This window comes from Paralichthys olivaceus, chromosome 3 (genome assembly GCF_024713975.1).
Source record: "Paralichthys olivaceus isolate ysfri-2021 chromosome 3, ASM2471397v2, whole genome shotgun sequence".
NCBI lineage: Eukaryota > Metazoa > Chordata > Actinopteri > Pleuronectiformes > Paralichthyidae > Paralichthys > Paralichthys olivaceus.
Genome location: NC_091095.1, coordinates 7,136,407 through 7,160,746, shown reverse-complemented (window position 1 = coordinate 7,160,746; position 24,340 = coordinate 7,136,407). Strand labels below are relative to the sequence as shown.

Genomic DNA, 24,340 nt, shown 5'->3' with positions numbered 1-24,340 from the left:
CTTCTGTGGATGACTTCAGTGTTAAATGTTACTTTCCCAGTAAGTTTAATATTCAAGTTCCTACAAGATGAGATGAGTTGGGTCAGAAAATGAGTCAATGTTGATCCTCGTTTAATACTTTAAATGGTTTGATCAAGCAAATGTGAAAATAATTTTTTATTCACAAGTGGTCAAAGGCAGTAACAGATGGTTTTATATTTACTATCAACTGATACAGTTAAATAGTAAATACAGGCTCTCTGTAGCATGACTCTCAGCTTTAGTAAAATGATGTCAATGTTTTTGACCAAAAGAGGGCGGTAACAGCTTACCTTAAAGGTTCAACTAGTACTCCTACTCCCCCTGCTGGAAGCTCACTGCAGATGCACACATCTGCAAATCTCCAAGAGCCAGAATTAAAGAAAGATACAGACCTATGTAAGTTTTAGAGAATTAGAAATGTTTATTACTTACTGAATTCAATACTTTTTAGACATCATTCCATATGGAAGCATAAAAATGGTATTTTATAATAGCATCAAAGAAAATAAATTCATACAAAAATAAATGGCTCGCAAAACGGTTTGTAAAATGATGAAAATGTTCTTCATAAAAATACAGATGAGTGACAAATCAAAAGTGTGTCTTAACAATTTCATAATGTACAGCAGATCGTAACACTTTGCACATGAAGTGGATTATTATAAAAGATCACTGATGACAATGATGATGATTTTTCACTGGTAAATAATCAAATGAAAAGATATGCTCGGCTTACAGACAGTCGGAAACAGTGAGACATGTTTGTTGAGGAACATACACGATAAACAATGTATAAAAAGCATATTGTTTTTTACCGTTTTGCATAGCTTTAGCTTATTTTGAATGACAACTGATTAAAAAAACACAAGCCTCTATGGGTCTTTAGTATGTACAGATAACATCACAAACGCTAAGCAATCTGCTGACTCTAACAGACGGTTACAGTCTACACAATTTGTTCTGGGTACGTAGTGTGAACAAGATTCATTAAACATATATACACAACAACATCACACATATCTCATTGGCCAGTTTGTCCCCTTTTTTGGTCTCACTCGCTTTTATGACAATCGGTATAAATATCTCAGTTGAGAGAAATACTCGTGGTCCCAGCAGAGAGCAGTTAAATGCACTGACACTGAAGTTAGTCACAATACACTGACGCAGAAGATGAGGAAAGCTAACTAAAGTTAATTTGGAGCAGAGATAACGTCAAGCATACGGTTGGAAGAAATTGTATTTACTTGCAATCAATCCTCGTGAGCTGTCGCGCCCATTACTACGTTCTCTACAATACTGTACCACCTCTTATCTGTGGAGATAAAACAAAGAAAAGTTTCCAATCTGGAGAGCAAACAGCCACAGAAACCCAACCACAGTGTTATCACAGGTGACTGAAGGTGAGGCGACTTTCAAACAACCCCTCGTGTGAATGCACTCTGCAAACAATGAGCTGGACCTTTTAAAAATGGCAGTGTTTGCTGCGGCAGTGGCTACAACTGACGGTCCTGTTTCCGTTTTCTTCCCGAGAAGTAGTTACTGATACATTTCTGATCAGACATAATGAACACAAGCGTCGATCATTATTATTATGTTCCCTGTGAGTGTGTTAAAATGTGTCCCTCTGTATCCAGTGTGTGCTGTGAAGGTAACTTTGGTCTCAGCGTGTCCCAGGGTCTTTGCAGTGTTTTGGAGTGTATCTTGGCCCATGTCTGTGAGTGTGTGTCTGTGTCGACCACAGAGCTGAGTCAGGACTCAGTGGATTCATGAGTGGTTCTTGTCGTAGTTCTTCACCATGCGTTTGATGTGGAACAGTTTGTATCTTAGCCTGCGACACTCCTTCTTCCTAGAACGGTAGTCTGGTGTCTGCGGAGCAGAGAGAGCACAGATGAGTTACTTAACCCTACAGCACAGTCTATACGTGTGTAGTCATTGTCAACAACACAAGTAGTTATTCAATAATAACTTAAAAGACAGTGATTAAACTCAGGTCGTCCTCTACTGTGTAAATGATCTGCACTGTATCTATATGTTGTCCTGAACTGTGTTTTTGCACAATTACAAAAAATGTAATAAAGCTCTGTGATAGACTGTATAATACAACAGTTGAAGAGAACACAAAGCAATATGTTTTTTTAAGTCTTTATTAAGATAACTTTATTAAATGTCATCATCAGAGATCTTTCCTCACCTGCTTCAGATCCTTAAGCTGATTATATTCCTCCGCTACAGCCTGAGGAAAAATCAGGAAAAAACCTTTGTTATCATCACGTCTCCCATAAATTACAAACTGAATGTTGACGGATGTTTTTGTGAACTAAAGATCTTGATGATTCAGGATTTATGGGAGACACATTGGACTGCGATTCACCAGCAACATCGTAAACTCAGCTACGTGCTCAGGACACTGTAACGGGGAAGGTGAAGGGGTTTGACTGGAGTTTTCTTTGTAGAAACCTAATGAAACTGTGAAAATGAATCCCTGTCTGTCTCGTGACTTCTGGATGCGAGTGCTGAGCATATCTGACCTGGTATTTGGCCGAGGTGTCATCCAGTGCGTCCAACTGCCGGCTGAGTTTGTTCAACTGATCATTGATGTCGTCCATCTCAGCACAGAGGCGCTTGTACTCTCTAAGGTCGGAATCAAACTCTCTCTTGTAGTCATGACGCTGCACATCAGATGTTATCACCGGGTACATGCTGCAGGAGGAGGAACAGGAGGGAGACAAAAAACAGGCAGATTTGGGTGAAGAGAGAAAGAAAAACAGGACTTAGCGTCAGAGATAAACTCTTATCAGTCACTGGAACTTTCAGTGAGGTTATCAAGTTTACTGCTGAGCCACAATGACACGCTTCAGAGGTCAAGGAGTTGTTACTGTAAGTGCTGCTTTCAATAACGTTGTGAACAAATAAGAATACTTCCTCATAAACTACATTAACTCTCATGTGTCGTACCTTTGGCCCAATTCTCTCATTATCCTTCTGCACAGTCCATGTGAACTTGCATGCTTGAGAGGATTAACCACTCTCCCCGACAGAGTAAGGAATACACAGACTGTAGACTTTTCCGCCCTTTGTTGTTTAAGCATCTGTTTATTTGACTGTTCCGTTCTTGCATGTTTCAGACCAAAAGATATTCCAGCTGCTCTTTCATTTTAAATCAAGTCCCTCTCACAAGAGCTTGATTTTCCGAGCTTTCATTTTCATTCAGATCAGTGAATTGAGGTCTGGTCCTGAGGGATCCACAGTATTTGACTGTAATCGACATTTTATTTTTTTTAAACAACATTTCCATCTGTAATCCAGAGATAGAGCCGTGCAGTGGTGTTCAGCTCTCACCTCTCCCACTCTTCCTCATCAAGCTCATTGCCCGTCTCTCCTCCTGTTGTGTACTCCGTCTCGTACTGAGACTCGTCCAGCTCCGGGTTACGTCTGCGTCTCTTGCCCCGGTTGGCTGAGGGTTTGCGGCCTCCGCTCATCTCCTCTGAAGGGCTGGAGCTGTTCCCTCCACCGTGGGAGAGCACCTCTGAGGGTCGGCTTGTGGTCTTATCCGAGTACCTGCAGGGAAGCAACAAACACACAATAAAATGATTAAACACTGGACTGGCACCACTTTAAGAGATGATGATGAACAACAAGGCAGTGAAAAACTTTTGATACGCAGGAGATGAACACAGAATGGATAGACACAGTTTTGGTCATTTCAAAGTAGAGATTGATTTGAATCAAAAACTGGCGACAGATGAGACATTTCACATCCATGATGGCAGCACTGTCAAATACAATAAAGTCACTTCTACAGAGTCCTGACAAGCTGATTATAACAACGACAGCAACGTCAATAATAATAATAATTCTTTTTTTTTTTACATTTTAATTCAACTTTGATTGTTGCTTACTTATGCATCCACATGTAAAATACTTTAAGGGTCTTGAAGGAATAGTTCAACATTTTTGGAAATACATGTTTCACTATCTAGCAGAGATCTCAATGAGAAGTGAAACTACTGTCATGTCTGAACATTAAATATGTTCTAGAACCATCCAATTTTATTACTTCAATTTCGGTAGCAGTTATTTTAATGAAGTATGATACAGTTGAAAATAAATTAAGCTAGATTTTAACATTTAAACAAAAAAACCCTTCAAGAACATGATGACCCAAATAACAAGAGGAAGTACAGGACTGGGATAAAATGAGACAGTGACTCAACAAAACAATAATTTACTGATATGGCCCAGACAGAGACCATATGGAGGAAGGTAGACACTTTGAACCACTAATGATTGTGTTGCTCACACCCGACAATTTGACTCTGTGCCATATGGAGGGTTCGGACCAGGAAGCAGGTACAGCTCTTTAATAACAACAGGGGAGACGCGCTCATTTTTGTAGATTTGTAGGGATTTATGGAGGATTCCAAATCCAGTGGAGCAGATATTACAAGTTTTTAGAAAAAGTCTTCAGGCTAACATTCTTCAGCTTATGAGAAACGACAGCTCTGTTTACTTTGTGAAAGAGGAAATCATCAAATTAATAATATTCTTCTCTATCTTTACTGTATGAGCAGTTCAATGGTCTCTCTGACTGTGCTCCTGACATGAGATGATTTTGTTTTTCAAAAGAGCAAGAGCAGTGTACTACACACATGCTGAAATATTGAGGACAACAGCAATAAGGTGCTCCACAAATCCTTTCTAGCTTTGAAGGAAAGTTAATACATCAGTTCAACATGTTGCTTTTTCTCCTCCTGAGAGAATTCAATGAACATGATAAAAAAACAAAACATGGACAAATTAATCCAACACAGGCTCAAAGGTCACACACAGCTCACTTTTTGTGGGCAGGACAATATGTTTCATGAGCTTTCAAACAGAGCAGTGATTAAATATTGCATGTGTGTGGGTGTCTTACGGAGCTTTACAGTGAACTCACACAAATAGAAATGTAATGTTCGAAAATGGAGTAAATTAACAGTAAAAGTTGTAAAGGTTCTAATCCTCCATACTTGTGTCAACTGTTCTGTTGTCTCTTGTCTATACCTCAAATAACTCAAATAAATAGTTTTGGAGAATTTGTTTATTATAATCCTTTATTCTGTCTGAGAGAATATTTTTGTTGGGTTATCTTGTACTTGGGGCCGCATATAATAGATTTATAAAACCAAATGTTATTTGCACAACTGGTTAATTCCACTTTATATATATATCTTCCAAGAATTATTTATTTATATATGACCCACTTTCTATGAGGTAATGGAAACTAGTGCAGTCCCTGTTCTAAACCTGCCTGTGTGGAATGGGCTGTTTTCTTGTCCTGTGGTGATGCAGCTTTCTTTCTGAAGCTGTAAGTGACCTGCAGTAATTAAGGCAAGTAAAGACCTGCTGCTGGGCTCAGATCACAGAACCACAGAACCCTGGAGCTCCACCACTGCTGCTGCACAAAGAGCTGTTCACCTGTTTATTCAAAGTTTGACTCCGCACACAGAACCGATGAACTGGAGTATCAGGTGTCGTTTAACGTTGTCACAAACACGCTTTTGTCATGATCGACATCTTCACTTACGTTGATGAGTTCCAGCGGCTGCTGCCACAGAGTGCTGGTGGTCTTTTTATTTAAGGTTTATTAATATATTGTGTGTCCAAATCACACCAAATTCAACACACATGTTGTGTGACGGTGATAGATGGATTAGAGAGCCACATACAGACAGACAGAGATTTCTGGAATTATTAGATAGATATATTTGACAGGAATTTAGAGATGCGTTTTTTCTTTAACTGGAAAAGAGAATAACCTTTGAGAAAGATTTGTTCTAAACCTAGTGAAAATGTGTAAAAAAGAAAGGAGCTGAGAAGACAGTGTCACCCACTGGTTGTCGTAGGTGTCCCCATTGTAGGAGCTGCTGTCTGCCTTGGCCGGCGGGTATGAGATGACACTGTTGGCCGAGGCGTTGAGCGGCCCGCCTCCCTTCTCAGACACCAGCAGGGTTGGAGCGTCTTGAACACTGCGGCTTTCCTCCACATTGTTCACCTACAGCAAGAAGGAAAAAACAGGAGGAACAGACTCAGTAAACACAAACAAACAATCGAAAACACTCCCAAGGAGACAGGACACACACCACAGGCTCGTTTTCTGACTGACATCCTGTTTTAGAATCTCCTTCATTTCCCTGGTTGTAAACTTGAGGGGGTAAGGAGAAAGTGTCTCTACGACTGGGATGGAAGTTTGGTAATTAGTTCTTAAAGTTGGAGAGAGCTGTGAGGCATATAATTGGAGCGTGGTTCAACTCCTCGTTGAAATGTGGCTTATCTGCTTGATTCACAGAGCACGAAAAGGTCATGAGAACGAAAACAAAGGACGACTAAAGGCTAACTGAAAAATGCACATACATGAACCACAAATAAACCAAAATCTTCAAGAATATCATAAAATATCATTGATGTTTTCCTATATACAGAGTTTCATTTAGTTTTTTTAATCTGTTTCTGACAGCCTTCTAACCTAAAATAATGAATCCTCAAGATATAATGTACACAGAGAAGATGATGAAGAATGATTAGAGTTTTGCTTTCACTTCTTTTTGTTATGCTACGTCTTCATGGACACCTGCAACGGATGAGCTCCTCCTTTCTTCCTTCAAACAAAAAGGAAACGGTGTCCGTCAGATAAATACTTTTGCCTAAACCCCTTCCTGTGAGGTCAGACGGCCCACACAAGGGAATTCCTCACAATGAAGGCGTTAGGGGTGGTCACTGTTTTCCTGCAGTAAATTTATCAATCATTAGCTTCCTTTACCAAAACCTCTGAACAAAGCAGGAGAGTCTAAACTGAATTGTTTCTCTGCAACCTGGAAGGCTGACTGGTTTAATATTAGCAGAAAGTTTGAAGTTGGAGGCTCTTCTTGGTGAAATATATCTGCCTTTGCACATGAAATGCAATTTTTTTATTTTTTTAATGTGATTTCTTCAAAAAAACATCAAAACATCAATCATCAAATCTGTGCAGGAGTAAAGTGCAGGATTATTTTCCTCTGGAGATCTGACCTCTACTGTCCTTGCACAGGGACGCATGGATATTTGCTGTAACTTCTCTTAATCAGTATCCAGCTCAAGCCACATGGCCACAGACTGAAACGTTTCTCTTGGGCACTAGTAAGAGGTGAGAGTTTATTGCTTGACAACGACGCACCAAGACAAAACATAATTTCTTCTGCTTTCTTCGATGATGCTTTACTGAGACTCTCCTAAATTCCTCACGATGCAGGAGCAGATCAGAACGTCAGCCTATCCCTCTGAAAAACAATATTCGCTGTAGGTGGAGTGTTTGGCTGCGGGAGAACCTCATTTATCTCAGTTCATGTAAGAATCCCAAAAATGCCCTCTGAGTGTGCGGCACAGCAGCTGCTGAGTATTAGGCACAGAGGTAACGTGTTAGAGTCCTGAACCTGCTGAAGTTAAGACATTGAAATGAAATAAACTTGTTTATATGGACACAAATATTCCAATATTAAGACAATAGTCTGAATAAGACTATGCTGATTACCTTAACCCAAATAAGGTCGAGCTCACAATAAGCAATAATTGAATTAAGAAGTGGAGTATTCCGTTGTTAGTCACATTATATAGACGTGTACGTGTTTCATATTCTAACATCCTATTGGAGTTTTTACAGCATTTTGTGACATCGACACAGCAGTTATGATTGCTTGATGCATGAGGTAGTTTTCATAATAACACTATGCTCTTTACCAGGTAAACAGGAATGTGCTCCATGCCTGTTTATATTCTATAAGCATCTCATGTAAACACCATAATCTAAGTATTACTGTATTCAGTATCAGGTCAGTAGTCAGATTGTTGTTTAAAATACAATTGCACTATTGGTCAGACAAATAAAAATCATTATTGTATATTTTCCTAAAAACAACTGGAAGTACTCTATGATAATGGAATAACTGTAAGTATGACAATACCTTTTCAAAGTATCATAAAACAAACACAAGAATCAAACCAGAGACATTAATGTCTATGAAAAGAATCCAGGATGCTTTTACATGTGTGCAGCACTTCAGAGTTTCCAGCGCACTGCAGAACCCGACTCTGATGACCTCATGCAGCAGACACAATGCACCCCACCACCACCCCAACCCCCGTCATGGGTGAACTGAATAAGGCCAGTGTGTGAGGTCATCAGAGCGAGCCAGGCCTCCCCGAGCTCAGAGACGGGTCAAATCTCAAACCGACCACTGCCTGAGACTGTCACAGGCCAAACCAACACCATGACTCATTCTGTGGCACAGACTCAGGTGGAAGATGGAAAAAATAACCCCAGCAAGGTGGCAACCCTTCCACTCAGAGCATTGTTTGTTCCAAGGATATTACACGTATGTCGGCCCTATGGTTAACATGATGATATAATAATGACACACTAACCTGCTTTTGTAGAGATTCACGCCTATAGGCAGTAAAGTTATACATGTTTCACAACCTGCACTACATACAGTGTATATAGTACACACTACAACCAGGGCAGAAATATCAGCTGATGTGAGCTTTTTAAAGCTTGTTAATGTTTGCTGACATGAAAACCTTTATTTTTCTATTGTTTATCTATCTGCAATGACAGCCATCTTTTCCTGAACCTTTAAATCCTGAACATATTTTTTTTCGGCTGTATTTACGTTATAAGTGCTGAGCTTCTAGGCGTAGAGTTAATTACTGCAGTGTAACACAATAAGTGTGATGACACCAGGGAGCATGGCTCCATTATTAGACGACACTAGAGCGAGTCATAGGATTCACTCTGGGCTTGTCTCGTCTACTCTGCCCTGCCTGTACACCTCTGTGTGCATGATGCCATGTTCCAGACGACGACAGCCACACAAAAACAAACAGCTCTATATAATCCAAATAACACCATGTCTGTTTGGTGCCTCTTTTTTTCAGTTAGAATTAGAATTAATGATAAGTGTGACTATGTGCATGAACACAACAAAAAGAAATACTCTTCAGACTGATGATCCATTTTTAAAGATACAAACTCTTCAGAACTATTTTTATATAGATACAGATTAACTTGAGTTTCTAACTTAATTATCTCTTGCTGTTTATGACATCAGTTAAATGTTAAACCTAAGTTTTTGATGTCAACGTATTATCACTCAACGTATAAAACTGGCATCATTTAAAGAGAGTTCAATAAACAGCCTGTATCTCAGGTAACAGCCTGATATGACAGGAGTGTTGTTGACATTTGAAAACCCAAAGGCAGCCTCTCTAGAAACCACCTGCGTGCTTAATATCTTCTCAGGTGGTTAATGATTACTCAGAGTGAAACCAGGAGGTAGGCCATGAGCAAACAACCCCCGACTGCTATCAGCCCTGACCCTGAACAAAGTGACTCAGTCAGAGGAAACGCTCCGACGACAGTTCGACTATTTCCCTGGTGGATCCCATAAAATGATAAGGATCAATATATATATGACACACTTATTGGACTTTGAGCTCATAAAGATGGTCGATGAAAACATATGAGAGATGTAAAACTATTGCAAAACATCTCAAAGTCTATCTGAATGTAGAGCGTAGGTTTATCTTAAAAATAGCATTCCATGAGACAAACCAATCATGGCAATGTGCAGGTCTCAGCTAGGCTATTTACTACATCTGTATCACCACAATCACCTAACCTGTCGTTACAACTGATGACTCAAGTGACTCACTGATGACCTACCTACTCACCTTCTTCACACCATAAAAAATGCCAAGCAACTATTTTGAAAACTGTCACGGAATTTTGTCACAGACGGCTGAATCTTCAGTGCACAAAAAGAACAAAAAAACACTGCAGTCGATCATTTCATCATCTAATCAAATCTGTCCGAGGACATTATAATCAATCAAACTTCCTTAGGCTGGATTTAAACCCTCTGTGCCCCGGTTTATTCGACCTCAAGTGGTGCGTGCAAATGTGATTTTTCTCTGTAAATCCCATATAAACCCAGTCTTATTTAACAGTGGCCATCATTTTGTTCTCTCTTACCCATTCCTCCACATCTCTGCCCTCCGAGCCCTTCCCTCCGACCAGAGGCTCCTCCCAGTAGATGTTTGGTTTACCGTAGCGCCAGATCTTTCCCCTGGTTTTGTGTGCAAAGAAAGCTGCAACACCCAAAGCGATTACGACCAGGAATCCACACACCATGGCAACTCCCTAAAAATAAAAAATAAAAAACGTTGGAATGAAATTTGTAAAGTTCTCAAGCAGATAAGCTCAGAGATAAAGCTGCTTTATCCTGGTACAGGAGGTACACAAACGCACATGATGTCAGTGGGGGAAACATACATCCCACTTGTGTTCTGAATGTACTAGAAATATAACAAATGGTTCAGGACAGATACAATTAGTGCACAACTACTAATACAGGAGGTTGTAATACACCTTGTCCACCAACTGAATACTCATTATTCATCTAACAAAAGCTAATCCTACACATGTTTACTCCAATGAGTTACATTATACAAACAAAAAGAAAAAGACCGAACATGAAATAATTTAGGTCATGTTATATGCAAATAAAGGCTCATTTAACATAAACATAACCAACTGGAGCACAATTAATTGAAAATAATGTTATCAACATCAAATAAGGTCAGTGTTGGACTCCTCCATGTAGATGACATTGTTCTGGGTATTGGATTAATCCTAAATCCATAAAACTACAAACCTCCTGTGGGTCCACGAAGCAGTAGTGGTAGAGGTACTGGTTGTAAATGGGGAAACCTCCAACTCCTCCCATCTGTGAGTAGCCGCTCTGGTACAGGTTCTGGCACATCATGAGCATTGGATTGTACATCATACTGGTGGAGCCCTGGGCCATGGGGTTCACTCCGACGATGTAGACAATGTTTATGATGCCCTGAGGAAGAGACAGTACAGTTACAGTCATATTTATATTTCTAAATATGAAAAATTAGATGATATCATTATATCAAACAAGTGAACCTACTGTAAATACAAAGAGCTTTATTTTGGACTAACAAATGTTATTAACTCATGTTTTACATTTGATCTGTAATAAATACTTTAATCAGATGGAATCAACTGGAAACATCTGAGGTCATCATTAAACTAAGTTGACAAACTGTTCCAACTGAATGTGGCTCACCTGCAGAACAGCCATGATGATGCTGGTTATCAGGAGGGCCAGAAAGAACTTCCTGCTGCGGACTATGTTGGATTTAGAGAAGCTGGCAATGAAGAACGCCAGTGCTCCAATGAAGTTAATGGCTGCCAAGGCGATCATGGCGGCTTTGGCCGAATAAGGCGAGATGTAAGAACCTTGGTGGTTGCCGTAGCTTCCGTAACCTCCATATCCTCCATATCCTGAACCGTAGCTGCCCCCGCCGTATCCGCTGCCGTAGCCCATCCCAGAACCATAACCCATTCCCATACCATATCCATACTGCATGTCCCACATGAGAGTGGAAGCCACGCAGGCAAATATGGCCACACACAGCACAATCACCGTAGCCATCATGGCCTTGATGATGCCGGGAGGCGACACCCATTTGTAGAAGTGCTGCGGTTTGTCCTCGATGTAGTACGATCCTGGTGGAGGTGGGTACGCATTGTACTCGCTCTGAGGGCCATGGAAGCTGGCTGCTGGGCCAAAGCCGTTGTTGGATGGAGGGGTGAAGGGAGGACTGTAAACAGGCGGACTCCCGTAGTGCTGCTTGTCGAACATCTCTCCAATGATCCCAGGAACTGTAACAAGAAACAACCAAAACAAGAAGGGTTTGTGGACAAGCAGGAGAGAGGTGCACTGCACGAAGCTGCGGAGAGCTGCCTGCCTTTCAGCAGCCCTGATATGAGCAATAATGTTACGTAGAGAGATACGGGAGAGTTAGGCGTGACCGTCTTTAGTAACGAGGCTCAGTAACAGAACTGTGTAAATGTTTTACCATTTCCAGGGGAGTGTGATTTATGAGGTTAAGGCTGTTTGTGCAATTTTCTCTTTCTGTCAGGTAAAGTAAATTAGATTTCTCACGGATACCTGCTTAACAGTAAATAAAAGAATTAGAGGAATGACCTTAGCATTGAGGTCTCTGAACCAGACAAATCAGAATGACTGTGGGGATGTCCGTACCAGGACGGAGAGCGCTGCCAAACAACAATACTTTCATTTTTTGCCTCTTCACAGGCTCTAGGAGTCTCTCCCTCTCTCTCTCTCTCTCTCTCCAGCCTCCACGATGTCCAGCCAGACTTTGAACACTTCCAATCCCTCGCTCCTGCTACACATTTTGTTTTCTTTCTGTCAGATATCTTATAGAGAAATGTCCGAGGTCACAGTGGATACAACTTAACAACAATGCCCATTCTTCTACACAGAGCTCTACAGGGAGTGGGCTGCCTACATGTTGCAGTGAAAACAACAGGGAAAAGTTACTGTGGAGGAAAAACAATGAGAACTAAATGCCTCTTTTACCTTGTTTTCTTACTGTAATCTCAGCCTGATAGGAACACAATGGTGAGAGCACTGTGCTTGCTCTGCTCATACACCACACAACAGGGAATCCTTGATTCACAGGCATTACTTTAAGCATTGCTTTAATAATTAATCTATCGTTTATTCATTTTTTGGTCTATAACTTGTCAGAAAACTGTGGAAAAGAGTGCAATGAACAGTCGATTCATCGATTAGTGTGTTGACTGAGACATTCGAAAGTTAAAGCTTCTAAAAAATAATCATTTGCTGCTTTTTTTTTAATCTGCAACATGAACTGATTTGACCTAATTCTTGTTATTAATATTGTAATCAGTGATTCTGCTTAACATTTGTAGATTTTTTTCTTTTATGACTTGTTTTTATGGATTTTGTAATTTGTGAAACACTGTAACTTTGTTTTGAGAAGTTTTATATAAATATAGATATTATTATTATTCAATATAGTGGACTGGACAAAATGAATCATTGAAATGTCAATAACAAAATGACTAATAGAGAAATTTGACAGCTTAAATTAAAAAACAAGTGTTGCAGCCCTAGATTCTTCTTTTCTAACTCCAGCTGTAGTTACATAGAGCAAGGACGTTGTGTTTTCACCCCTGACTGTTTGTTTGTTGCATGGTTGGTTTGTTTGTCAGGGAAGAAGCCGTTAGATTTCTTTAATATTGTGAGATCAATTTTCCCTGATTTTCCAGGGATTCATTCAAGGATCTTGATGAGACTGATATCTATGAATCTGTGAAAGCTGGTGCAGCTTGATTGATTTTAAGTGGACCATTGGGCCTTGGTATGCTGACAGCACTGAGGTATGCTCTCTACTGAGTTCCTGTCTAGTCAATTCATGAATTACATTGCGAAAGTTCCTCTTCTACTGTCTGTCCACCACTGGCACCACAGGTCTTTTTTTAAACAAAGCCACTTCTTTCTGTCCTCTGCATCTTTCAGCTCTGTGAGACTTGTGAGGGAGGTAATGGTGGAGATGCCCAACCATTGAGAGGCTCAGACATGAAGACAGAGAAAGTCTCTGGCACTGCCCACAAGTCTACAGTCCTGGGTAATAACTCCTCTCTCTTTATGGGGGTCTGGCACATACAGCAGCAGAGGTCTCGCCTCAGAGCCTCCATCCTAGACACCTTCCCATTATTCCCTCCCCTCATTCCTCCATATCCTTCATCCCCTTCACAAACCCCCTCCCTCCATCTCTCCATCCCTCCATAACTTCTTGCCTTTGTTTTGGGAGCAGGAGGGGCAAAAGTCAAGGCTGCTCGTCACGGGAACAGTGTTGCCATGGAGTAAGAGTAGAAAAAAAGAAGAAGGAAAATTGGGGCACTGTCCAGGGAGGATCAAACAAGAGCTCCTCTGTGCTGCTGCAGAGTGGAGGGAGACGGGGGAGAGACGGAGAGAGGGGAGGACAGGTGGATGGGTGTCAGGTGTCCTTTACTGTTGATCAGCAGAAGGTCCCGCAACACACTGGGTCTTATTTACTACTGCAGTGTTATTATATCGCTGACTGGCAGGAAACAATCTGAGGTTCAAGGTCTTTCCAGGCAAAGTAGTTCCAGTGAGGAAGAGAAGGATCTACTTTCCAAGACCTCACAACACTGTAAAACACTCCCTTCAGTAAATTTCCACTTTATTACATTGGGAAATCTAAAATATTTCAAACCCAATCCTGGCTCTTGTTCAGGTCCTCAGAAATCAGTTTTAAACCAGCAGGAGCTGCAACACTGTTATAAACACTTATCAGGCAAAAGTGGAGACATGTGATATTATAGCTTCAGGAATTCTGGGTTTTCTTGCTTCTTATTGTTGTAACATTACTAGAAACTGAATATGTTTGGCTTTGGAAATATTAATTACACAAAACAAGAGATCTGATGATATTAAACTGGGGTGTTTGGAAGTTAGATGAGCAGTTTCAACTTTTTCAAATATTGTATGGATAAACAGAATAACAATGAAAATCATCACCTGGACAAGAACAATGTACTTGTGAATTATTGGGGATATTTGCTAATTGGGGGGGAAACCTAGTGTATAATTACTCAAAGTGACTGCTGAATAATATTAGCAAAAGTATGCGTAACAGTAAGAACAGCAGGAGCAGTAATAGTAGAAGTGGTTATAGTAGTAGTAGTAGTAGTAGTAGAAGTAGTAGTGGCAGTAGTACAGTGGTATTTGTCTAAAAACTGGCTCACAAATCTGTTTTTGAAGCTGGGCACAGAGTTGAGAGGACGACAGTCACAGGTCAGGTCAGACACCCACCAGCCACAGCCTCAGCTCAACTACAACACAGAGACTCTATCATCGGCTGCCGATGAAGGAATTCCAGTCACATGTCTCACATCTGTCAAAAACAATTAGGCCCCTGCCCCATGTTGACTGGACCCACTGGCATACACACAGGAGTCAGCCAAGACTTCCTGCCCCCCCCCCCAAAAAAAGCAAGACAGACAAAAAAATGAATCTTAAAAAACTAAACTCATTAAATCCTGTAGATAAAACACAAAGGTTGGTGTGAAATGCAATCACACAAAACTAAAGCTCAACTCACTATCACAGAAACAGAAAACGTTTAAAACAAGTGTTGTGGTTGTTTTGTAGACGTCGCTGTGTGCAGCTGTTGACTTGTATTGAAATGCATTTTAACAGTTTGCAGAGCTGAAGCAATTAGTCAACTAATCAATTAGTCAATCGACAGAATATTAATCTGCATTAAATGTTACATATTTTTTGCCCATTTTCTTGAAGTAAACAAACAAACACTGTTCCAACTTCTCAGTTGTTCAAGCTGCTGGTTTTGTTTCTCTCCTACAACAGTGATCACATCTGTGTGTTTTGGACTGTTAATGGAACTAAGACATTGTGAACATTAAAATAAAACAATTCATCCAGAAAATCATCAAGCAGCCTTAGTATTTGCATCCACCTAATGCCAGCTGAACATTATAACCTTCATGAGGGTGTTGGATTTACTGCAGGGCTGCTGTATAAGAGGTGGCTGGGTGTTCCTAATAAACTGACACCTGAGTGTAATGAATCAGTCCTTACAGCAGCTAAAACACAGAACTGCACTTTAGAGACATTCATGTATCCTGGTCATTTACAGATACAATATAAAGTGGTAACAACACTAATGGATGAAGAGTAGTTATTTCTATGTTATGTTTTAAACTCATCTTCTGAACATCTATAAATTGTATTTCTAACATTTCTAACATCGTCTTTTAACCTGAGCTTGAGTTCCCTTTCCCTTGTGGAGCACTTTGGCTCGACTCCTGCTGTTCTTCACTTAATTGTGACTTGAAATGATTTCGCTTTGTTTACCTTCAACACCATCATCAAACCAGACACCTGAGCAGATTACAGGTGGGGAATGTTGAACATGTGTTTTTAATTGGACTGTGGGGTTAACTTCTCTTTTCTTTGTTGATGATCGCAGGTTCAAATCTGATTTAAACGTATCTATGCTGCATTATTAGGAATTTGAAACTGGGATGCATCATATGCTACACTGATAAAAAAAAAAGACGATTACTGTTCGATTCTAAAGATTGTCTCGTTGCTCTCCGTAAGATTAAATCGGGAAACAATTGGGAAATAACGCGAGATCCACCTGTTAGTGAACTTAGAGACGGACCGTTATTAAAGCCTCAGTGTGAGGCTGCTGACACTGACTTTAATAATTCACATGAAAAGACTTTACAGTTACTGAAACATCTTAAAGTCTCGTGTTACCTGAGAAGAATCCAAAACTCAAACTGCGGCTCGTCCCTGTTTCCCGTGAAAAGTGTCGCTGCGCGGAGGAAAAAGAAAAGTCCGTAAGAGAAGAGTTAAAAAAAAACCGTTGGAGAATAAAGATGGAGGTGAACTCTGTTTAGAACCAGCGGAGAGAACCAGAGGAGAGAACCAGAGGAGAGAACCAGAGGAGCCGAGTCTCCGCTCGAAGCTCCGAACACACACTCGACGGTTTCCGCTCCGGACGAGTGCTTTGTCCCGCCTGTCCGCGGTGATGAGGCCCCGGTGGACAACACCTCCACACTGCCGCGCTGCCGCCGCCGGGGGTCGCCCTTTACACGGTCAACCCTCCAACATTAGTGTAGTAAGACCCCTGACCCTCCAACATTAGTGTAGTAAGACCCCTCCAACATTAGAGTAGTAAGACCCCTCCAACATTAGAGTGGTAGGACCCCTCCAACATTAGTGTAGTGAGACCCCTCCAACATTAGAGTGGTAGGACCCCTCCAACATTAGAGTGGTAGGACCCCTCCAACATTAGTGTAGTGAGACCCCCTACCCCTCCAAGTGGTAGGACCCCTGACCCTCCAACATTAGAGTAGTAGGACCCCTCCAACATTAGAGTAGTAAGACCCCTCCAACATTACAGTAGTAGGACCCCTGACTGTTTTTTAAGCGACTTACCTTCAGGTGAGGCCTTGAGGCCTGACTCTCTTCCTCTTGGTAGATTCCCTCCGAAAGTCACTTCCTCATTTACTGTCTGGTCTCATATTTTCATTGTTCTAAACCCAGAGAAGCTGAATCACAGTAAAACGTTCTTCTTGTTGTTCATCTCCAAGAATCTTTGCTGAGTTTAGAATATTCAACAGGGAAAGTAGGCTGTCAATCAAATGTTACTACAAAATAAAAGCCCTTAGTGAGTCAGTGGTTCTTTTACAAATATGTAAATGTTGACTGGTATATAAACATGTATTTCAAGTTCAAAAAAACTTAGCATGGAGCATAGGCTAGCTAGCGATTTATCTGTCTGTCTAAATATCTCCTCCTCTCCACAGGGAGGCACCATCACTTGTTTTACGCTCCAAACTTTAAGTTAGAGAGGCGGGATCAGTTCACGTGCCCTTCTTCCAAAACTCAAGATCAGTTTGTTTGAAGTTTAAGAAGCTAAAATGTGAATTTCATATAAAACTAATTAATTGCATACATGACATAAATGTCTGCGACAGATGTGACTTAAAAGTTTCAACATTTATCTTTAGTTTCATTTGTTTGGATGAAATGTGTTGAAATTTAAAGTAACTAAACTGATATGAATTCTTAAATTACTCAACTGGTGTCTGATTTAAAGAGTTTCCCTTTTGTAACCATCATGTGCAGAACTGAGTTTGTAGAAGACAACTTCCCTTTACTGTAACACAACTGAGCACACCTCACCGCACAGCTGCCGTCAGTGGCCTCTATATGTTGATTATGTCTGAGGATGATATGACTGGAAAATATTATTTTTATTTGCAGCAAAGTAACTTGATTAATGGCTGCTGGTCAACGTGGTACGTTTGAGGCCACTAATATTTGATTATTATTCTGCATTATAACACAGTGAATGTAATCAGAGCAAGAAGAGAGTAATCGAGCCAAGATAATCACAACGAAATCAGGCTGAAACAAACAAAATGCATCATTAAACATTGATTCAGCCCATGAATACAAGTATTTACTGTCTATATACATTTGTATGTGGATTTCACACTTTAGAAACTTGGGCTGCTCCAACAAAAACAGAGTGAGGGTCGTGAGTACAGGAGTCAGGAGTGAAACTCTGGCTGTGGCTGCAGGTCGTCTCCGGCAGGAAGTCAAATCAGGACATCTTGGCTCCCGCTGCCTTGATTTTACCCATTAGCATTATTTTATCTGTTTTTTTTAAACGAGCACTCGTGCCCACGTTTAATAAAATATTAAAAATCACTGGAGTACTCCCTTCAATAACTTAGGGCCGTACAAGTTGATGACTCTAAAGGCTTAAGGGGAGATTTAAAACTGGCTGCACACAATCCTGAACACAGAGCACCAAAAAGGACGCACATGAAAGTAAATGATTGAAAAGATAAAGTACATGATGAAGCTGCAGTTGTTTACAACAGCAAGGAACTCAAACAGTGAATATTATTTTTCCAATCCAGTGAATGTTGTTTTTTTCTCTTTTCAAGGTTTAGAAACAGTCTAATCATTTCACAGACATGACGACGTACCTTATAAACATGTCTGTGACCTCATGACAAAATGAAACGGTAGCTCAGACAGATTTGGACACGTGTCTGCTGGATGTCTGAGCCACACACACACACACACACACACACACAGTCCTGTTCTGTCTCTGAACCACACACCACCACTGTACAGATGTGTTGATTGTCACAGCTCAGGAAGAGGACGCACAGTATTCTGATAAGACGAGGTGATAATAAGGGATGTGTAGTCATACAGTCAAGTTCACTTACAAAAACCTCCGGATTTTCATCCACGCACACATAAACAGACATACACACAGTAATCCAGAGAGCATTTGGGACAGATTAGATAAAATGTCATAGCGGGACACTCACTTGAGCTTTAAACATTTTACTTAGAAAGGCACAAACTATGATTTCCTGGTAAATTATTTTTGATGTAAGAAATAAAAATCGAAAGACATATCTTTCTCTTTTCATGTAAATCAACAACATTTTTCCGACCATAACTCCGATATAAGCGTTGTGAAGGACTCTTCCTAGATCAGTCTTTATTAAGTTTGTTTTCTTAATTGTTAATTTCAAACCTAAAGTTTTCCACTGTAATTTTTCTTAATCTTTTTTTTTTCCAAAAGTGCAAGAATAATAAGAGAGCTTAATATCTGTTTCTCTCGATCTTCCACAGTACCTGAGGCCAGTGACTGTGCTACAAAGTCCATGTTGACAGACAAAAAGAAAGCCAGAGTGAGGAAAAAGAACTGAACTCCAGAACACTACAACATAAAAGAAAGTTTTCAATGCAGGAATTTGACTTCGAAAACTGAGGATTCAATTACAAAATAAGAAGAAAAAAAAAAAAAAAAACTTACATAAAAATCCTCCAAATTCTGTTTCATACAGTAGATGAAATGCTTCCGGTGTCGCTCATATTAACATCAGCATAGTTCACCTTTCCTCTTAACCTTGATCCCAAAACACACACCAAAGGAAGAAGAAAAAAAAGAAAAAAAGAAAATACATTTTCCTAAGGAGCAGATTTCTTTCACTTGAACGATTCCCCCTGATCAACAGCTGACTGTTGGAACAATACACGTCCGTTATGGAATCTAGAATACAACAACTGTTTCAAACAGTATCTTTTTTCATATTCACGCCACGGTATTCGAGTTTCATTGTTACAGCTTTTTTTTAACGTTTTCTCTCGAGCCCCCCCCCCCGTTGTAATGCAGGTACGTTTATTTTCGTCGATAAAAGGAATCAGAGTCTGTTGTGGAGTCCGCAACATTCCTTTAACTCGCCGGTAGCCGGGGAGCACTGAGAACGAGAAAGAGAGAGCATGGTGGGGAGGGGGGTGGGGGATACAAAGTGACAGGGGGGGAGTGAGGGGAGAGGGGTAAAGAGGTGAGGAAGGGAAGCTGGAAAGAGAGAAGAGGCGGGGGGGGGGGGGGGGGGGGGGTCTGTGTAGTTGCTTCCATTTAAAACTTGACAGTGACCACAATGTTTCAAGTTCTCTCCGTTCTCTTCTTCACTTGTGCCTCTGGAGGGCTTTCCTCTTTCTTCTTTTGAAGAAACAACAGCACCTGCAGGAAAACAGAAGAACAAGAGAGCAACATAAGAGCAGAGATACTGACGCACCGGTGTTTGAAGGAATAATTCAACACTGATGTATATATGTTGTTGATATCAGGTCACACGCGGCCTAATTTAAAGCTGTTTCTATTAATATATGTGCAGTCATGCTGGAAATATTTAGTTAACATTGTAATTATATATATTTTTAAATGTCCTTGTGTGTTTATTGTATCTTAACTAAATGATTATTCTTATTGGTGTTTCTATTCTCACCATCTCCTGTGCTAAGGTCCATTTGCTACCTATTCAAAGCTGGATTTGGATCCAGTTCAATAGAAACAAGTCCCAACGCTAAAGCTAGCAGCACTGCTAAAGACAGACAAATGTTCTCTGTGCATCTGGACGCCTGTGTCGTACTTGGTTTCGTCAGCCACTTCGACCTCGGTGGGAGCGGTGATGGGAGCGTTGGAGTGTCCAGCTGTGGGGTCGTCAGTGTTCAGCTCGCCATTCGTTGAGCTCATCACCTGCAGGAGGACAAAAGAACACAAAACTGCTGACACACACAAACACACACAGACTTAAAGCCACTGAGCAGGGTGGAGATGAACATTCATATAAAAATATATAACCTTGATTATTGTCATCGGTCAGATGTTAAACATTGAACCTGGACTGCCCCAACTAAAGCAACTTCACAGATATTCAAAGGACATGTCCACATTTTTTTCAGAGTATTTTTCCCGAATGGATATTTAAATACTATTTACCAGCTGTAATCATTCATCCTGTTTGTACTGCTCTTATGAGATTCCTTTGAAAACGTGCTACCCGTGAAAAGGTTGGGACAAAATGCTTAATCCTTAATCTACACTCTGAAGTTAAGATAATATGAAGTTTCAGAAACCTGAAACAAGCATAGAAACATCAAGTGAGTATCTTTTCAAATCACAGTCCGTCTCTACTGCACCTCAGTACGAAAACTGGAAATGTCGATGGAATTTTGCTTTAAAAAACAAACTGTACGTTGAGAAGACAGCCATCACATTAACTTCATCGATTGGATACATTCACACAACCAATAAAACGTTTTAAAAACCCATTTTTCCACTCACTAAATTTGTTAACTTACAGCTTTCTTGCAGCAATGTAAGAAAATTAGGCATTGAAAAACAAGAGCAAGAAGACAAAATGAATTCCTACAGTGGTTTAAAGTAGTGCTGTTTATTTATTACGAATCGGAGTGTGGCTTCACACAATGGAGGAGCCGCACAGTCTCCAGACCTGGAGCTGGTTTGAGATGAATTGGACGGAAAGTGAGAGCGAGGCCACCTGAATTTTTGGGGAATTCAGAAGCATTGAGGTGTCTAATTATTTAATATAATCTGAAAAAACTGAGGTGAGCCAATACTTACACTAGTTCCATATGTTTGTATTGAAAACTGTGATTTAAGTCTCCAATTTGAAGCAAAATATAACAGGAAATAATATTTTCTGTTTTAAGAGACAGAAAAAATGTGAACCTTTCCTTTAAAAGCTGCAATTCTATCATCAGACAGTAGGTGGCACAGTACTCCCACTAGTACTATGAAGGCCACTGAATCCTGATGCTACAGAAATGTTTTTTGTCTAAATAAAGGGGAAATATACTTTAGTTTATCAGTTTGGGCTGAAACAAAAGGTAAATTACTGTAGTGTTTTGTAATGATACAAGAATCTGTGTTTCATGGGGTTTGCATTGCAGTTGCTGCTGGATGTCATGTTTGTAAGGCCCTTCCTGTGAGCAGCCTAGAGCACATGAGGTGAATGAGAGCAAACAGAACAGGCGGAGCACTGACACACAGGGATTCAAGGAGTCGGATGCAGGACGGGAGTTGAGACAAAGCACCTGACGGGGCGGGCAGTGTGAAGCCATTGAGAGACGACGGGGGTGGGGCACATACAAAACTATGTGGCTTCATGCATTAGCCATGTGAGCAGCAGCAGTCGCAGCAGCAGCAGTACCTGAACAGAGCCCCCCAGCCGCTCAGCTGTGAGGTGCGACCCCAGAGTCTCCTTATTGGTCACGGGAGTGGGCTGAGACTCACTTCCTTTGGGCTCGGGAGACTTGATGCACAGAGCAAAAAAAAGGGTGGAGGCAGGTGGTGGCAGCGTGGTGAGAAGGGGGAGGAGGGAAGAGGAGAGGGGTTGAGGGGTCAGGGGGGCGAGGGTGAGGCAATGTGGTGGGAGGGGGGTGTGGAGGGAGGAGGGGAAGTGAATAAAAAAAAAAATTATAGAAGACATCTCCCAAGCAGAAGCAGGCTTGTTAAGACAAACTATGTTAATAAGAGAAATAGAGGGAAGCAAATTTTTATGTGAAGCACAGATCAACACACTAATAACGTCATGCAGGAGTAAAAGAAAACAGCCTTGATCACCTCAGCTAACACTGCATATTAAATACACTGACGCTGTCTATGGAAGCAGGTATCTGCATTAAATAAAGACTGTCGCCCACAATGGTTATAGTGTTTTCATCTGTATTTGTTATTTAGCAGGATTACACAAAACTTGGTGACTTTTTTTGGATGGGCAAATTTCTCAGATATAAGGCTGATTTCTTTATCAAAAACTCATGTGTACAGTGCCAATATCAATGAATAGGTTACATTTGCTGCAGATCCATATAAGGATTTGCGTGTATCTGATCTCAATACATGTACAGTACATACAATATGGTTATAAGTGGCCAATGAGTGACCTCCTAGTTTAACAATACTTCAAATATACAGTAAAAATGTATAGCTTCATTGATAAGTGGGATATAATCGGTCAGTGCAGATATTTTTTTAGTTTGATGTGGTTAACTCTTCTGACCAGGCTGTTGTTGGAGTTTTTTTTTTTTTTTTTTTTTTACAGTCAATAAGCCTGGTACAGAGAGTTGTTCCCATCCTGATAGAGAGCAGTAAAAAGAGGCGAAAGTCCACAGTTATAAGTCAGTCATAAAATGCAATGCACTGCCTTTGACTCATCACAGCATGACTTCTACTGTGATCCTGTCCGTCAGAGTGATTTAATTGTTGTTTTTGAATAATAAAACTCTTGAATTATTACCCTCTTAAAACTAACACAAGGCTCGGATAGCATGCCAGTACAAAAAATCAACTCTACAATTTGTCACACACTAAGCATTTAGCTTGTCATTACTGGTATGAACAATGCTATTTGCATTGTCAACTCATGCATGCAATGACTGGAGCTTAGAGTGACAAGATGTGAAGAACAAATTAAAGCCAAACCAGTGCTGTGTTTCACAGCAGAAGCTGGAGGTCTGCCTCACGACTGTGCATGTCAGTTACTAATTACTGAGGCAACTTTTTTTAAAGTCTTATCATCTGTCAAAGACTTTGAGGGAAAGATAACTTCACTGCCAAGCAGATAGAAAAGGAACAGGAATGAAGGAGAACTGGATTTGAAAGGCAGCCATTTTGTCCAGGATGTTGCTTGCAGTTCGCCAGAACAAGTGTAGCCTGGCAGGGGAACTTGAATGACAGGGTTGGTCGGTCTGCTGGTCGGTCAATCAGACCGACACGCAGGTGAATGGGTGTGGTGTTTGTCGTGTTATTAATGCTGATAAAGACCTCACCTGGTTTTTGGTCTGCTGTTGTGCTTTGTCTCTGCTGGGCTGCAGGGGCGTGTCACTGGGGATGGGGCCTATCGGTGTGGGCTGAAACATATGAAAAGACGGAAGTGTCAAAAGTAATGCAGCTTTGAATTCGACAAAATAATTTATGATCTTTGTGTGTGCAATTTGCAAAAATAATTAGTTATGATCTGATGACAAATGCCTAGAGAGAGCAGGGAAGCAACCATGCAGCCATGGTCCAATCAAATGATTTCCGAGAAAGACCAGGAAGAGGACGAGAGGATTCACTAAGAGGCACTCACAAGTGATTTGCCGACCCAGTCATACTCGTAGTCAAAGACGTAGCCATTCCTATCGAACAGATCAGTGAAGAGCTTTCTCAAGTAGTCGTAATCAGGCTTCTCGAAGAAGTCAAGCCTCCTCACGTAGCGCAGGTAGGTGGCCATCTCTTCTGTAACAAAACAGAACATGATGTCAAATGAGAGAAAACTGGAATTCCAATGAGATATTCAGAATTCCAAGTGAAAAAGGAAACCTGCTGGTTCTACTCACCAGGGAAGCTTTCACAAAGCACTTCAATTGGTGTCGCTCGTTTGGTGTCGCCAATTTTCTGATACCTCTCCTTCAAAGTGTCCGCCTGGAGGAAGAAA

General features: G+C 40.7%; 2 protein-coding genes across 14 annotated transcripts in view; both read right to left on the bottom strand.

Annotated features, from left to right (window-relative positions):
• Positions 1 to 418: 418 nt before the first annotated feature.
• On the bottom strand, positions 419 to 16,562 carry LOC109636600 (occludin). Its single transcript, XM_020098373.2, has 9 exons — positions 16,269 to 16,562; positions 11,190 to 11,788; positions 10,749 to 10,940; positions 10,067 to 10,234; positions 5,895 to 6,055; positions 3,361 to 3,579; positions 2,550 to 2,721; positions 2,213 to 2,254; positions 419 to 1,887 (listed from the first exon to the last, which is right to left on the bottom strand). Exons 2-9 carry the CDS (start codon positions 11,766 to 11,768, stop codon positions 1,786 to 1,788), a joined length of 1,635 nt encoding a protein of 544 aa, XP_019953932.2. The 5' UTR covers positions 11,769 to 11,788; positions 16,269 to 16,562; the 3' UTR covers positions 419 to 1,785.
• Positions 16,563 to 18,871: 2,309 nt separating this feature from the next.
• csnk1g2b (casein kinase 1, gamma 2b) overlaps positions 18,872 to 24,340 on the bottom strand; it is a 33,213-nt gene continuing 27,744 nt past the window's right edge. For 4 of the 13 annotated variants that reach the window (XM_020098479.2, XM_020098480.2, XM_020098481.2 and 1 more), the window contains exons 7-12: positions 24,243 to 24,327; positions 23,993 to 24,141; positions 23,691 to 23,771; positions 22,070 to 22,171; positions 20,486 to 20,592; positions 18,872 to 20,076 (exon numbers count right to left, since the gene is read on the bottom strand). In XM_020098479.2, coding sequence (XP_019954038.2) covers positions 20,022 to 20,076; positions 20,486 to 20,592; positions 22,070 to 22,171; positions 23,691 to 23,771; positions 23,993 to 24,141; positions 24,243 to 24,327 — 579 coding nt within the window. In that variant the 3' untranslated portion in view covers positions 18,872 to 20,021. The remainder of the gene's footprint in view (positions 20,077 to 20,485; positions 20,593 to 22,069; positions 22,172 to 23,690; positions 23,772 to 23,992; positions 24,142 to 24,242; positions 24,328 to 24,340) is intronic. The other 9 variants (XM_020098484.2, XM_069521721.1, XM_069521722.1 and 6 more) reach the window with 3 other exon arrangements.

Bases quoted from the DNA above. Each gene is read 5' to 3' on its own strand.
- LOC109636600 (XM_020098373.2), bottom strand. From the start codon at position 11,768: ATGTTCGACAAGCAGCACTACGGGAGTCCGCCTGTTTACAGTCCTCCC. The intron at 10,235-10,748 runs GTTTGTAGTTTT...TTTTATTTTTAG, and splicing joins GCTTCGTGGACCCACAGGAG to GGAGTTGCCATGGTGTGTGG. The intron at 2,255-2,549 runs GTCAGATATGCT...ATTTTTCCTCAG, and splicing joins ACACCTCGGCCAAATACCAG to GCTGTAGCGGAGGAATATAA.